A 17495-nucleotide genomic window follows, 5' to 3' on the forward strand; every position below is an offset into this window, starting at 1 on the left:
TGAATTATCTGTCTGGTAAATTGCTTATTTCTATTTCATTATTTTTTCAGAAGTTTTCTCTTGCTCTTTCAATTGAGAGTTCTTCTCTGTTTTCATTTTACTTAACTTTCTCTATCTCTATGAATTTAGGTGAAACAGTTACCTACTTTGGTCTTGAAGGGGTGTTCTTATGTGGAAGTGTACCTATGGAAACTGCTTGTGCTCAATGCCTTTGGTGATAGGGCTGAATTTGATGTGGATGCCAGTCATGTCTTTCCTTAGGGACTGCTGGCAGCTATCACCTTGACAGGGGATGCTTTTGATGGAGAAACTAGAGTCTGGGAGGGATGGGATGTGAGGCGGGACTTCCTTTCTGCTCAGTGGCCATCACTGCCCTGTCAGGGGTGCTGGTCTTCTCCCAAGTTGCTGGAATAAAAGACCTGAGAGTTGGGCTCAGGCAAGCTCTGTTGCCTTTAATTGTGTGTTTTTCCTTCTCCCCACACTGGGACCTTTGCCCCAAAGAAGGGGAGTGCTGAAGCAAGTAGAGCTTGTGTGCTTACAGAGATCCTGTAGTCTGCCTGTATGGGCATCTGGGGCTCTGCTCAGATGTCATAGCCCATGGTTGCACTTTTTCCCCTGTTGTGGCCATCCCAGATCTATAGCATGGAGTGGGCAGGGCAGGGCCGGAGTATCCACTTGGCTTGGGCTAGGGACCTTTCTCCACCATGCCTGGGGTCAAACCAACACCTGCACACTCCTCAGATGTAGAGTCTAGACTTCTCCAGTCTATCCATCCCAATGCTTTTCCAGTCAGCCAAATGAGCTTGTCTCCTGTACGTAGGCCCCCAGGACTGGGATATCCAGTCTGTGGCTCAATCCACTCACTCCCCAGGATGAGTGTCTGTCTATGCAATCTCCCTTTTCCTCTTGGTCCCCTCCCGGAGCACAGATTCTGACCCAGTGCTTTTCTTTCCATCCTACCCAAATAGGAGCCTTTCTGCCAGTTTCCAGTTAGTTTTTCATGAGAATTGTTCCACATGTAGATGTATTTTTGATGTGTCTGTTGGGGGAGATAAGCTCCACATCCTCTTACTCCACCATCTTGATCTCCCTTCTTGCTAATTTATTTTTCTTCTACTACATAAAGATAACATAGAATCTCTCTTTTGTGGCAGTAGTTAGAGGAATCAGTTGTTTGAACACACTCCTTGTTCTCAATACAACTAAGCCATCATCATAGAATATTTATCCTGCAGTTTTCTACAACGGGAGACCAGGTATTCAATTCATAACATTTAAAGTGTACAATATTAGTCAGTAACAGAATCCCAAATCAAAAACAGTAAGGAAGATTTCAATCTCTTTGAGAGTCCAGAAGCAGGGTAGGCTCTGGACAAGGTATAATCAATGTTTCAGCTCCCTTTTTCCACAGTTTTCTTGGTGCTACCCTTTCTTGTAGGTATGCTTTCTCCTCAGGATGACTTCTCAATGACAGTCAGTAGGGCTGCATGCAACAGACAACTCTTCCTTATACATCTAACAGGAGAAAATAAACCTCTTCCCTACCCATGAAATAAAATTTCTTCCCCAAGAACTTAGAGGAGCCTTGTTAGGTCATGTTGCCACATTTGGGCCATAGGAATGCTGTGTGCTGATTGGCTGAAGATTGGCTTCCTGAACCAATTACTAGCAAGTAGGATGAGATTACCAAGACAGACTTTGAGTTTAGGCTTTAGAATAATCAAGATTCAGCTATGGAGTTGGAAACAACTTCTCCTGATTCTCTTGGGCAGTGTAGAAGAGCAGTCTTTCTAAAGCAAAGGAGAACTGTCTCAGGAAAAAGAGAAAAATGAATCTTGGGTAGCCAATCAATGTGTTCACTATTGAGTGGCAGAGCTAGACTGAGCCTGAGGAATGGTGATGGTTAAAAAAATAAAATGAAACAAAATGCTAGAGACTGTTATCCAGACTGTCAGAAACCCATTCCTCCCTAACCCAAATTTGTGCAAAGGGAAAACAGATTTTGTTTAATGCTATATTAAGCTCATGCAGCTTGGCCCATACCCAACAGTGGCCCATAGAATCAAAGGCCAATTTCAGACCCTTTGTGCTTCTATAAAACTGCATTCCTTATTAGCATATGAATCTGTTGTTGCCATGGCAATTATGATGTTGTATATTGTATGCTATTACTTTAGAACAGGATCTAAAAAACTAAAGGTCCTGGGGTAGGAAATGAAAGCCTTTTTGGTAATAAGACCAAATGGAATTATAACTTCGGCATCAAAACTCAGAAATATTTCCGCAAAATTGAGAGGATCTTGTGTTTTAAAGAGACATTTTTAAATTTCAATGAAATGAGGCTATACTTCACTTGTAATTTATCCTTACTTCCATACGGTTTTGAGGTAGCTTTAACATTTAAACTTATAAAATAGGGCAATTAAAAAAACAACTAGGAAAGAGGAGGAAGGAAGGATGAAGGAAATGGAAGAAAGTGAGAGAAATGTTGGCTAGTGTTTGGTTGTATACTCATCTTAGTATTGAAATTTCCTTGTTAGCCTGCTGTGTTTATTTTACCAGTTGCTTCAAGAAGAGGTCAGGATGCTGGGTTTGGGAGATACTTCAGCCTAAGTGCAAAGGAGATGGTGGGACAGACTTCTAGGCAGGGTGTATCATTAGCTAAAGCAAAGAGTGTCCCTCTTCCTCTGGGTGTTACCAATCCAAAGACTTTGCACTGCGACTCTGATTGAATTATGCTTCCTCTCTATTCTGGCCTGGGAGTAATTATCTCTTTTGTTCTCTTCCTGACCCAGGGAGGGAGAGGTTATATGCAGGAGTCAAAATGCCTGACTATTGTCCATTATCCCAGGATCACATGCAATGCGTGTATCAAACTCTTCCTTGTTTGGAACATCCTTGTAGCCGCGCCTCCTTTTTAAACAATACCGTCCATCGTGTGTTTTGAACTTTGGATCCATTCTTCAACAAGATACTGTTTGTTTCCCTTCTTTCAAGAATTCATCATAATTCAGGGTCCATAGAATACGCTATTTTTTATGTTCTACTGGAATTAGAAGTTTATTATCTTTTCAGTCGTTTTCAGGGTTCAAGGCAAGAGGTGGGAGCTGCAGCATGTACTCATTCTGCCATTTTGACGTGAAAGTATTCTCAAACATTTCTGCGGTGACATGAAAAACTACAGAATTAAATAGTTGTGGAAATTGTTTTTCAAATATACTGTTCCTATGTGAGAATCAGATAAATGTCCTTTTTCTCCATTTCCAAAATCACAATCTGTGACTGGTCATGACAAGGCCTGTGGTAGGCTTGAAAGTACATATGTGCAGCTAGAATCTCTCTATGTGCTAGACAGTCCCTTTGTGCTGATGTGGTTCCTTCCTCCAGCCTAATGGTATAAATTGCCACAGCTCATGAGTCTAGACGCCTATGTTTTAAAGGACTCGCCATTGTTTCTCGTGGACTGTCATGATCAATGAACTTTAGAACTAGGAAGGCTACTAAGAATCTTAAAATAACTCGACAAGTTAGATGTTATCTCCATTCAGCACATCAGGACACTGAGGCTCAATGAGATTAAGTTCAAATGCACAGAGCTAGAGTCATATGCTGAACTTGCTGCCCCAGAGTCAGCCTCACTATGCCAAAGGCCTTTATTCAGTGTTGTACTTAGTAAAGCATACTTTATATTGCTCTAGCCCAATCTCCTGACGCTTACTTCTATTGTGTTTATTCCCACCAAAACTCTCTTAATCATACGTAGTTATACCATGTGTTTTTATAACCCAAAGATGGTCAAATATTGGCAATCTCATATGGTTCAATCTGATATATTGTCCTTTAATTGTGTAATGAGATGGAGAATTTTTCTTTTAGAAGTCAATATATGAATTCCTCATAGAAGTGTCTTGAGTTTGTTGGGAATTTTACTTTGATAAGCCAGCTTGGAGTAGGCAGATCGTTTCTAAGAATGAGTGACAAGGTTTATAACGGAGAATCAGTTGCACTTGAGGTGAAGGTGAGGCAACAGGAACTTACAATAGAGTTAAAACTCTAGAAATGAGTAGAAGTCACTAGGAAACTTAGCACTTCCTCAAGATCATGAAAATGGATGTTTGAGGCAAATTTATCTACATTGCAAGGATAAAGGAAGCTCCTGCTGGTATTTAAGATACTACAGTTCCATGTATTTTTTTGTACAGTCAGCATCCTGAGTGAGGCATCAAAACGTGTTTACTCATGGTAGTGATAGGCATTCATTAAGTTTGTTGAACTATAGAACAGTCATCCCAATTAAGACTGTCAGCATTTTGCTGGATGTCACATATGATCTAAATTTTCTATAGTGCCTTGAGCATGTGCTAGAAAGTTATAAATCGTTTATTTTTTTAAATTTATTTAATGGCTGCATTGGATCTTTGTTGCTTTGTATGGGCTTTCTCTAGTTGCAGTGAGTGGGGGCTACCCTTCATTGTGGTGTGTGGGCTTCTCATTGCGGTGGCTTCTTTTATTGCGGAACATGGGCTCTAGGCACATGGGCTTAGTTGCTCCGCAGCATGTGGGATCTTCCTGGCCCAGGGCTCGAACCCATGTCCCCTGCACTGGCAGGCAGATTCTTAACCATTGCACCACCAGGGAAGCCCTATAAGGCATTAATTTACAAAGCTTAGATTTTGATAGACTGACATGATATGTAAATTAACCTTTGTTCCAGGGAAAAAGAGATCATAAACTGGTCATGTAAGAGAAGGGTGCCACTCACTTTTATTGATAAACATATTGGGCAGTAGCAAGATTCAGGCCCTGGGCTGTCCAGCTACTAGGTCATTTAAAGTACAGACTAATGCTAAGTGTAGGAAGCCTTGTTCCACAGTCGTATGAGTGATTTCCAAGAAGTTCTCTATTTGAGCATGTGTGTGTGTGTGTGTGTGTGTGTGTGTTTTCTAATCTGCATCTTGGTCATATGTGTATATTGTCTTTCCCCAGTAATGTATAAGCTTCTTCAATACAGAGGCTGAGTTTTCCATTTAATATTTCCCCTCTAGTATATCTCCTTGTGATTACTAATGTTTTAATAATAATTGAAGTTTAATCTTAATCTATATGAATTAAAAGAACAAGTGAAAGATAACTTTTAAATATTTAGTCTAAATTTTTAACTACATTATACTAGAAAATAGTGAATTGAGGAATCTCAATATCAAATCCCTCATTAAGAGCATGTTTAAATATGCCTTTGTTTTATATTTAAGACAGTGAATGATCTGTATTACTTTTATTACTGTCATTACACAAGAGCAATATGATATTTAGTGACTATTAGAAATTGCCTCAATTTAGGAAAAACATTTTGAGGGACAAAAAAACACTGAGATTAAATAATTTATTATCATTGCTAAGATGAACACATATACTTGATACTCAATTTTATGCAGAACTTTAAAAAAATAGTTTTAATACAGTATCAAAATTTACACAAGTATTTTGTCAAAAGACCAGTGTTCCTCGTATCAGCTTCTGCAGGCTCTACTGCAGGCACAAAAACTTGTTTTAAATGTCTTCAGAGTGTAGGAATACAACAATTTAAGCATGAAAGCTTTTCAAGATAAGGTGTAAATATAGCAAGCAATTTTCTTTTATAGAGTAATAATATTCTTAAAATATATAACATTTTAAAAGAAAAGCTTAAATGGTAACCCAATTATGATAATTAGATAATTCTATAGCAAACTAATTCATAAATATTTTCTGAGAACAGAGGGCTGCTTTTTCATCACAATAACATTCAAAAATGTGTAACGTGTAATGAGCCAGTTTAAAAACAAGAACAACAGAATATCTGCTATGAATCAAATCTGAGTAATTTGGAATAAATCTGAAAACTGGGAATTGTTGCATTCCTACTTTTTATAATCTTAAACTACAATATAAACTTAGCATTCGGTCACAGGCCTCTTGCACATTCATACAAGAAACTATCATTGCATTTGGATAAACACAAAATACCTATCATAGCATTTCCAATACACACAGTCTATTTTATATATATGTATATACCAAAAATAAGGAAAACTAAGCAAAGCTAGCACACCTCCTTTTCAAACCTCAAGCAATCTGAACAAGAGCTTTTAGCTTCAATAATGAAGGACATGCGATAGTTTCATGAAACGTTAGATAGCTGCTGTAGGCTAAGAAAGCTTTTTTCATAAATGCAGTGCAGTATTTTAAAGTTTACAGAAAGTTTATTAAGTATGACAGCATGTCTAGAAACTAAATTGTAGAAATTGACATTTCACAGCTGGAAACACTTAGAAAAATTGTTTGCTTGTTCTTTAATTGAAATTGTTAATATTAACATTAATGAATACACTGAAGATGGAGGTTGATATGTCCCCAAGATGTGTCTTCATGGACAATACATTAAGATGAAAAGAAAAGATATACTTACTGTGATCAATAGAAATAAATGGTACTCTCTGATAAGCACTTGACAAAGTCTTCCCTTCTAGCTGGTAAGGAAAATTTATGTGGTATTTTTAGCACCTCAAAAGTCAAAACAAAATCCCAGAAACCTAATCTTATCTTGCATTCAAATTAATTATGCATCAGGAACTAGTATTTTATTAACTAAAATATAATAGGTGACCAACTCTCCAACTTGGGAAGCTGGAAACCACCTCTTATCTTGAACAACATGGTAGAACACTCCCACCATTATATGCAATGATTCAATTCTATCAAAACCACTGAGGCTCTACTGGAGTCTTCCAATCATGCAGGTTCCCCAATTACAATCTTAGATCTGAAGAGTCAAAAACATTTTAGTTCTAATGAAAATATTGGTACCAAAATGGCGATTTTCAAAGCTACCTTGTTTGAGATTGACTGTTGTGAACACTGAAGTGAGAGACATAAAATACAACTTCAGTTATACTAAATATTTTAGAGGGAAAATATGTGCAATGTACAATCACTCCATGTTATTCCATGAGTCCTGGTTTGTGGAAATCCACTCTTTTCTTCTCTCTGGCAGTGGTGATGTCATGTTTGAAAGAGTGCGCTTCTCACATGGGTCCTTTGTACTGGTTTCCAGACAAATGTTGCCTAATTCCAGGACACGAACCTGCAGCATCTCCAAGTTTCCTCCATACAACCTTAAAAAGAAAAAGAAAAGAAAGTAAGCATCTTAACTGTTCTCTTCCACAAAGACACGTGTGTTTTTTGGTTTTTTTTAAGGGGGAAATCTGTGAGAGGGACAAAGAGCAATATAAGACACGAGACAAAATAGTCACATGAATGAGCTCAAACACAAAATGAAATGTGATGCAAGTTTCTAAATCATAAGCACTGCTCAATAGATGGGACTACTGCACTTTGTTAGAAACCAGGCTCAGAATTAAAGAATGACATTCCAGCTTACACTCGTTATGAGACTGGTCCTCAACTCTGGCTGCGCACTGGGAGTTTCTCTTAAACAGGTATGGTCATCTATTTTTTTTTGAGCTTTCAGCTTGGTTCTAATGTGTAGCCAGAATTAAGAACACATGAGCAAAATCATCCTGGTTCCTATATCATACATCTAAAATGAGGGAGACCAAAATGTTAAATCGCTAAGAACAGAAGCTCCTTCATGGTCCTTAGTGGTTTAAAGTCCTAAGCTGGTAGCCTTAACATCACTAGTAGATTCCCCCAGTTTCCCCTGCAAAGTGGGGGCCTCAGTTACCATAAATCTTAGCTACCCAACAGTTTGATATCTCAGATTACCACAACAGAAAGCAGCCAGATGCAGGGAAAATAATAAATTCAAGAGTAACTAATATAGATACAATATGTTAAAAATTGGGCTCTTTAAAGGGACAGTAGCAAAAGGTGAGATTAACAGTAAGTAAAACCACTGGATCCAACAATGACATACCAATATACTAATGTTAATTAGGAAACACACACACAGTAACAGTCATAACCCTCAGAGTGTTTCACTATTGGATTATGATCAGATTGATTAATTCCACAAAAATTTACATTGCTCTAACATGAACACAAACCAGTTGACTTATTAATTACTCACAGATGTGTTTCTTTGCTTTCTCTTTTAAAAAGAGCAGATGCTCCAGGGAAGCCCAGTACTATCCACAGTAATACATAAGAATGTAGGGTTCTCTCTACCTTCATTTCGAAGCCCATGGAACTATTAGTCTTTATGTTTTAGCAGGCACCGGTATGTGGCAGAGATATTCTGTCATATTTGAAGGGAGTTGCAGTTATGGTCCTAATATTTGGAAAGGAATGATATAGCAATGGATGGCTCAAGCTGTACCCAAGGGTAGGAAAGTGTCATTTCTCAATAAACTGATTGAAAAGGCACAAATTCTGAATCAGGAAGCCAAGGAATGCTATGGGCTTTGCCTTTCCAGCCCTTAAATGGTATACACAAGTACATCTACTCAAAACGCTTTGATGTCTTGTTTAGAAGGAGAGGATAGACTCAAATGATTAGGGACATAACACATTAGAGGATTACAACTCAAAAGTGCAACCCCTCTTCAAGTATTCAAATGTAGAATGCAGTAGGCCTTAACCCTGAAATTACTATGTGGTGAAAGGAAATTCAGAGAAGACAGAACTCTGAAATAAGCCAAGGATACTAAGGCAGACACAGAGCAGTGACTTGTTAACTGAAACAACAGAACAGGTGGGTATCTGAGATGGTGGCTGAGATGACCAGTCAGGTATTTCAGCTGTTCTCAGGGAACTGACAAGAGCCAAGCAGACAAACCTAAGATAAAACCATTACTAGAAAAAGACAGATTTACTATTCCTTAAACTTTGTTTTATATAAAGTTTATTTTTGTGGTATAGCTTGGGAAGAGAATAAAAGTACTTCATGCTTACTAGTCAACATGATGGTGCTGTGAAGAATAGTCTTTCCATTGTATAGATGTTAACAACTTATCTCCAGAAAGAATACCAGAGACTGGGATTAAACTATTAAGTTCTGAGTCTTTTAACGGCTCTCATATCATGAGAAAGCTTTACATTTCTCTAAAGTTACTGTAAAAGCACATAGTTCCTCTTAATAGGTTTCATAATCTTATGTAAGTTATTTCTTAGAAACTATGAAACTGTCCCACAATCTGTATTTTTCTTTTTTCCCCAATATTCGCTATGTGTATTTTTGTTTTCTTTTGTTTTGTTTCCTTGAATTTACCAAGGCTTGATTTATGACCCAAAATGTGATCTATCCTGGAGAATGTTCCATGTGCACTGGAGAAGAATGTGTAATCTGCTGTTTTTGGATGTAATGTCCTGTAGATATCTATTAAATCAAGATGATTTATTGTGTCATTTAAAGCTTGTGTTTCCTTATTAATTTTCTGTGTGGATGATCTGTCCATTGGTGTCAGTGGGGTGTTAAAGTCCCCCACTATGATTGTGTTACTGTCAATTTCCTCTTTCATAGTTGTTAGCATTTGCCTTATGTATTGAGGTGCTCCTATTTTGGGTGCATATATATTTATAATTGTTATCTCTTCTTCTTGGATTGATCCCTCAGTCTTTATGTAGTGTCCTTTCTTGTCTCTTGTAACATTTTTTAAAGTCTATTTTATCTGAGTATCACTACTCCAGCTTTCTTTTGATTTTCATTTGTGTGGAATATCTTTTTCCATCCCTTCACTTTCAGTCTGTGTGTGTGCCGAGGTCTGAAGTGGGTCTCTTGTAGACAGCATATATATGGGTCTTGTTTTTGTATCCATTCAGCCAGTCTGTGTCTTTTGGCTGGGGCATTTAGTCCATTTACATTCAAGGTAATTATTGATATGTATGTTCCTATTACCATTTTCTTAATTGTTTTGTGTTTGTTTTTGTAGGCCCTTTTCTTCTCTTATGTTTCCTGCTTAGAGAAGTTCCTTTAGCATTTGTTGTAGGGCTGGTTTGGTGGTGCTGAATTCTCTTAGCTGTTGCTTGCCTGTGAAGCGTTTGATTTCTCCATCGAATCTGAATGAGATCCTTGCTGGGTAGAGTGTTCTTGGTTGTAGGTTCTTCCCTGTCATCACTTGAAATATATCATGCCACTCCCTTCTGGCTTGCAGAGTTTCTGCTGAGAAATCAGCTGTTAACCTGATGGGAGTTCCCTTGTATATCATCTGTCATTTTTCCCTTGTTGCTTTTAATAACTTTTCTCTGTCTTTAATTTTTGTCAATTTGACTACTATATGTCTTGGCATGTTTCTCCTTGGGTTTATCTTGCCTGGGACTCTCTGCACTTCCTGCACTTGGGTAGCTCTTTCCTTTCCCATGTTAGGGAAGTTTTCAACTATAATCTCTTCCAGTATCTTCTCGGGTCCTTTCTCTCTCTCTTCTCCTCCTGGGACCCATATAATGCAAATGTTGGTGCATTTAACATTGTCCCAGAGGTATGTTAGACTGTCTTCAGTTCTTTTCATTCTTTTTTCTTTTTATTCTTTTCTGCATCAGTGATTATCACCATTCTGTCTTCCAGCTCACTTATTCGCCCTTCTGCCTCAGTTAATCTGCTATTGGTTCCTTCTAGTGTATTTTTCATTTCAGTTATTGTGTTTCATATCTCTGTTTGTTTGTTCTTTAATTCTTCTAGGTCTTTGGTAAACTTTTCTTGCAACTTTTCAATCTTTGCATCCAGTCTTTTTTCAAAGTCCTGGATCATCTTCACCATCATTATTCTGAATTCTCTTTCTGGAAGGGTGCCTATCTCCTCTTCATTTAGTTGTTTTTCTGGTGTTTTATCTTGTCCCTTCATCTGGTACAAAGTCTTCTGCCTTTTCATTTTCTCTATCTTTCTGTGGCTGTGATTTTCAGTTCCACAAGATGAAATACTGCTGATATTGCTTGATTCTGCTGTCTGCCCTCTTGTGGAGGAAGCTGTCTGAGCTATGTGTTTTTGATGTTGATGTAACTTACAATGGTGACACAAATATTTTAAATCAATGCCTTTTTCTCTTGGCTTTTAAATAGTTTCCAAATATGAGTGTAATAATCAGATTTGAACTACCTTACATTTTTTCTCAAATTTCTGTGATCAAAGACAAAAGTGGACAGTTAGAAAAGATGCCCTATGGAATTTCTGAAGGTAAACAAAGTGTGCAAGCTTTTGGCTGTCTGAAATCAACACCACCACTGTGTGTGTCCTCTTGAAGGATTTTTGGAAATATAGGCAAACAAAAATCAATGTAAAACTAATCAAGATCCAATTCATTAGTGGGTCTCTTCTATACTAAGAAATAAATTTTCTAATATCTAAAAATCTTATTAAAAAAAAAAAGAGACAAGAGACAGTCCTGCCTTTTTTTTTTTTTTTTTTTACAGAAATTCTGGCATTAAGCACAATGGAGATGTTCTCTGCTATAAGATACATTGATGTTGATTCTTGAGGAAAGAAAATGGAAGTGCCTAGATTAACTACACTTGGGAAAGTGGAAAGACCTTGTCCTCAGAGAAAATCTGGGTATACACCTGATTTCACTGTTCATTAGAGAACATTTGAGCAAGGTAACTTCAGAATCTTAGTTTCTTCAAATATAAAATGCGAGTATGGGGTTCTTACCTAGGAGTTCCTACCCCAATTGCCCCTGATCTGGGGTGAAAGCCAGACTTCTGAATTATGAAGAAGCCTCATATGACTGAGAACCACTGGAGGGATGCCCTGCTATGGTCCCTTCTAGTTTTACAATTCCTAGTGTCTGAAGTTTTCAATTTGAACATTTCCCTCAGATAAATTTTAAACCTACGGACAGGCAAATAGCTACAGAAGATGAACAGTGATGCATTTAGGAAATTATGACATCTAGAGCCAAGGACTTTTTTAAAACAGACAAAAACAGATATGTAGGAAAGAAAAACAAATATTTGAAAACAGTTGCAAAAGAAAAACAGCCACAACACAAGCAAGCAGGAGCCTATATGTGCTGGGGCAAGAGTGTTAAAATGCCCCTGGGACTTATTTAACATTTACTGGATTCCAGGAACACCTTAGGGAGGTACGTAAATGAGATATCTGGTCCTAATAGCCTAAAGCTGAAGGGTATTTCTAAGCAATTTTGATATCCTAATGAATAAATAATATAAGGATAAAACTATAATATAAAGCCAATTCAAATCAGTGCTTGAAATAATCAGCCATGAATTTTTGCTTTTAACAAATGTCTTCCCCATCATATTCTACTTATCTTTTTAATAAGCTTTATAAGTTATATTCTTGATGAAATGATATATCAAGCATATTACTCAAAAATTAAAATTCAGTTAATCAAATTCAAACCCCAAAAATGATTACATAGGCTATGCATTGTGAAAACAGCATGTCTTTTTTTGTTTTTAAACTGTGTTTTACTATGACTTTATAGGTAGGTTTCTATGTGGCTATCTCAAGTTCATATCTATCTATCTCTTACTATTCTGAGCTTGTATCAACCACTGAAAGGTAAAGATACTGCTTGCATGACATGAAGCACTCATATCATATGCATCAAGAACTAAGCAAATATTACCTATTAAGATGGTGATTTTTTTCCCCAAGTATAGTTACAAATAATCTGAAGAAGGTCATGTTTTCTTTGTTTATGACAGGTTTTTAAACACTGATCTTTAAGGAAAATTATGAAATGGAAACTGATTTATCAAAACTAGTAACATTTTAGGAAATTTATTACTCAAAAATTTCAACAACTCATTCTGGAACACAGAATTGGCTAATTCTTGCTTACCTGAATATTTTACAACATGATTATTGTGTTAATAAAACTGTAATAAAATTTACTAAAGAAAATCAAGGGAAGGTTGGTTTTAGTTTCATATAAAAATATAAAGGCATTTGGCCAGCATTTTAAAAAGTAGGTATTCATGAAGCAATAACTAAGCTATGATGAGGCTTTCAACACAGAATACACAATAAAGCACATTAAACTTACATTGCACATTTCTCTGACTATAGCTTTTTCTGTCTCACTAAGGTCATGTTCATACTCTTTACCCTGTTGACGATCTATAGTTTCCTGAACATCCAAGACCTGGATTTGTTGAAAAAGAAAAGCAAATTTCACATGGAAAAAAAACTTGTTAGTTATGAATAAAAATCATCAAGGTGCTCCACTTTGTAAAAATCTTTAGTTTTCTCCATGTCTGCATATCAGAGTGGATTAGCATACGGCAAAATCTTTTAAAAGAGTGGATTGTTCTGAAAGCTATCTGGAATCAATTCTACTTGATTTTCAAATGGCCATTAAAAGCAATCTATTGCATCACTAATAGTCAATTGAATTCATTAATGTCCAGTATAATTAGATGCATTTAGTTAATTTGGTCATTAAGATAAACCTGACTGTCCACCATGTAGAGACAGTCAATAATTCTTGCTCCATTGTAAAGACTGGCATGTAATTAATTATACTGCTCAACAGTCCAAATGATATGTAGACATGGCCTATAGAAAAAAAATGACTAAAAAAGATAATAGTGACAGGTGAAACTGGTCAGAACCCAGGAATCTGTAGCGTAAGAACTTTTGTTAACATTAACACTACTGCCCTCACAGTTCTTGCCTGGACGTGTTCCCAGTGGCTAGGAGAAAACTATGGAGACAGTCTTTGACAGAAGCAAAGAGAAGTGATGGCTCCCCAGTCATGAAAATATTTGAGCAACACTAAATATTTTTCATTTTTCACCTGGGAATGAAATGCTTTTAAACAATTTCAGATTCTGCTTCTCTATCACTAAATGGATTGAAAATAAAATTGTGTTCAAAATGTCTTTAAAATTTTCACATCAATACTTTCTGTAGTACAAAAGAGGGCAAAATTTTGGCTTTGAGTGCTGTTTATTTTTCTCTACATCAGCTTATAAATCAAATCATTGATGTAGCATAAAAAAAATGTTTTTCTAAAAGCTCCTGTGGAATCCACACTGAACTGTAACACTGCTGAACTCCCTGGTTCTGCTGTTGTCATGGTCAGTGCTGATGGCCACAGATAAAGATATCACCTGAGTATTTGCACCAATGAACAGGTGAACCAAAATAAATAACTTAAGCCTGAAGTGGGACCTTCATGTCAAGTTCATGGATACTGAGACTATAATGATATTTACTAGAGTTCAAATCTGTAATAAATAACCTAATACACAAACTACTTTCTCATAAACTCAAAACTTCTAGCCATTATTACTATGTAGATAGTGTCATATCCTACTTTAAAGAAGTACTGGTAAATGAAAGCCTCACTCTCGTACGCAACTCATATTGGAGTCAGTTCACATTCTTTTTATACTTAAAGGAAATCATTGACGATGCTCAGTGAATATTCATAGAAAACTTAACTCCTAGAACAAGCTCATTTGCCTACAAATTTGATTTATAATCCACCTCAGAGAAGTATACTTAAAAATCTGTTAAATTTCTACTAATGAAGTGAAGCTCCAATTAATAGTTACGAATTTTAAAGCAAGAAAAATGTGGTATTATTACAAGTGGGGCAATTCCTCACACTGATTTACACTTTCCCCACAACTAATGACCATGGAGTTTATTAAAGCCTGTAAAATTTTAAAAATTTATCAGAAGATGAGAAACTGAGCCATTGTTCTAACTATTCCTTTCAGAACAGAAAAATCTTATAATGTAAATCAGCTCTAGATTGGTAGCTATTAAAAACAAAACATGTTGAGTGGCTACATTTCTTTTTTTACATTGAGATGTTGTGAAGATGCATTTCCCAGAAATATGTGCAAACATAGCCTCTGTTTCAACTCATGGAAGCAAGTGTATTCTATATTCAAGAGCCTTCAGTTAATCAAGATGCTTCAGTTGCTTGGCATTACGCGTTGGCCAAGTGAGGACACTTAACGTGTTCTGATTATAACATAGTATCTTCCTCTCGAGATAAAATTTTATATGAAAATTAGAGAATGAATTCAGAGAAAACTGAACAACTCTTCCTTGCCCTCCCCTTCCTTTTAGGCCATACTAACACAGCTGCATTGAGAAATTTGGGAAAGATGGCAATGTGACCCACTACGCTGATCTGATTCCAACTGTACTTGCCATTGGATAAGGCAATAGGCTGAAACAGGTTTCAAACTGTTTGGAAAGTAGGGCAGTGTGTTGCCTTTGGAGTATGTGCAGATACTAACACTATAGGATTGAAGTCACACCTTCATTTTTCCATTTCTAAAATGCTTTTCAGATTGCTAGTGCCTGATTTATGCTAAAGTAGCAGCTTGGTTAGCATGCTGTTCATACTAAACAGTATACAAATGCTGTGGCAGAGAGCAAGCCAGTTGATAAACCAGCAACCCAGACACAGGGCAGTGCACCTCTTTTTGGTGCGCCTTCCCACAAATCCCTCTCACTTCACTTTGTGAGGTTTCCCAAACAAGACAGTAAATGCCAAGTGCACTGCCACCGGCCACCAGCATGGGTCTGCTACCTCCCCTCAGCAATACTGATCAGCAATCAGTATGTGCTCGGGAGAAGCAAACTCATTTCATCGTTAAGTTACAGCAAAATACAACGAGGGAGCTAAATCAACTACTAAAACAATCATCCTCATGTCAAGTAAATATTTTGAAGTTCTCATCTACTTCTTTGCTTTCCACATGCCAAGGAACGTATGCCCCCCTTCACAAGAGTGCATTGTCAGGCTGTTGATAAATCATTCTGAAACCAAAACAGTTTTAGAAAAGTCATGAAACCCATGTGGCAAAAGCAGGACTGAAGCACTCTACCTACTTTATGGCTCAGAAAGGTTTGGTCAAGGCTACATGTTAGGAATTATAGTGTGTTTTATACTTTGGAATTGATGAAACTTCACGGAACTGTCTCAATTTTTAAGATGACTTTATTGCCTGCAATTTCTTCTCAGAAACGTAAATATTTACATTGCTTATTATTAATTTTACTTATGGGAAAGCTCATTACTGGTAAAGAAAAATGATAAATTTCAGCCAAATCTTTTTTTAAGTCATTGAAGATCTGAAGTATAAGACAAAAATAAAATATCTTTATGAAATAAGACCATATATCTATTTTCTAATACTCCATAAAGAAACGTTAAAGCATTAACTAGAGTTTGAAGACAATTTCTATTTAGTGGTGAATGGAGTAGGTTTTTGTGTATTTGAAAACTTTCTTTTAGTAAGTTGCACAACATACTTCAGTTTCAAAAAGAAAGAAAAATATGGTATCTTTCCTTATTTTGGCCAACTATTAGCTTCCTATATTTGAAGACATCCATGCTACAAACATTGCACAGAAAATATCTGTAACAGTATTTTACACATATGGATATACATGCACATCAGACTTCAACTTCGATGCAGATAGATATGAATCACATTACTCAAAACAAAATGATAAAACTAGAGATTCAATTCAACCATAAGTATTCAAACCCACTATTTAAAAAAATTAAAATCATACCTTGAAACTTAAGATTAAAAAAAAAAGTTATACCATAAGGGGTCAAAAAATAAAGTATCTATGGTTAAAACAAGACTGTGAAGATTACCAGACTATAGCAAACAAGCCACAACACAACTGAAGTACTGGATAAATGGCTGTACACAGTTGGTTACCTTAAGAGAGTGTACCACGGGTTCAGGCTGCTGAGAAGGTGTGGTATGTCCACTGAAGCTAGCTGGAGAGTTGGGTGAACTGTTACTCCCATCAGCCCCTGATGACAACCTAAAAGAACCCTTAGTAGAAAATCAACAACTTTGTTATTAAAACAAAAGTCGTTTATAACTGTAGAGATGTCATTCAATATTCAATTTCACTGTCAAATGAGAATTAGCCATTTTGTTAATTTTTTTTCTAGCCTGTCTTAAGATGCTATCAACCTGTTAATTGGAATACACTTGCTGCTTGACCAGCAAGAAAAAATGTAACCAAGAGCCATCTCTATGCATTTCCAGATGTCACTTCTGATTTACTGAAGAGAGCAGTGCCCCCTAAGGAATGCCCATTAGGAACATTTCAAGAATGATTTTGAAACTTAAAGATACTCAAGAGTAGGGAATTTGTGCGTTACTCCACAGCTGAGTAAAACATGCTCACTCAGCAAGACAAATGCCATATTCCATATGTCTCAGAAAATGCAGGCACATCACATTGCTGCATTCGAGAAATGGTGTCCCTTATAAAAGCTTTCTTTGAGGGAAAGACCTATGGTGGAACATTTTCCAAAGAAATTTAACCATATTCGACATTTTCTTCAAGAATTCTCTTATTTTATGAACTTTTAAAATTGAAAAACAAAACATCACAAATTACATATTTGTAGTTTAGTGACTCTTTAACTGAATTGCTGAGAAGTCAGAACCTGGGCATTATTAATTTGACCTGTGAAAGTCACAGTCACCCACACAGGAACTGGGAAAAAGTAAAAACGTCACTTTTTCTAGGCCTTCCTTGGGAAAAAGACTAATGGATCAGGAAAGAAAAAGAACAGCAGTGATCTATCCTCCTA

The 17495-nt window shown here is 36.6% G+C and overlaps 1 protein-coding gene across 3 annotated transcripts in view; it reads right to left on the bottom strand.

The window, feature by feature from the left end:
* Window positions 1–5471: 5471 nt before the first annotated feature.
* CCDC85A (coiled-coil domain containing 85A) overlaps window positions 5472–17495 on the bottom strand; it is a 202635-nt gene continuing 190611 nt past the window's right edge. Inside the window, exons 5-7 of one of the 3 annotated variants that reach the window (XM_057740442.1) lie at window positions 16603–16722; window positions 12945–13043; window positions 5472–7154 (exon numbers count right to left, since the gene is read on the bottom strand). In XM_057740442.1, the coding sequence (XP_057596425.1) occupies window positions 7065–7154; window positions 12945–13043; window positions 16603–16722 (309 nt within the window). In that variant the 3' untranslated portion in view covers window positions 5472–7064. The remainder of the gene's footprint in view (window positions 7155–12944; window positions 13044–16602; window positions 16723–17495) is intronic. The other 2 variants (XM_057740443.1, XM_057740444.1) reach the window with 2 other exon arrangements.

The sequence above is a fragment of the Hippopotamus amphibius genome, chromosome 7 (genome assembly GCF_030028045.1).
Source record: "Hippopotamus amphibius kiboko isolate mHipAmp2 chromosome 7, mHipAmp2.hap2, whole genome shotgun sequence".
NCBI lineage: Eukaryota > Metazoa > Chordata > Mammalia > Artiodactyla > Hippopotamidae > Hippopotamus > Hippopotamus amphibius.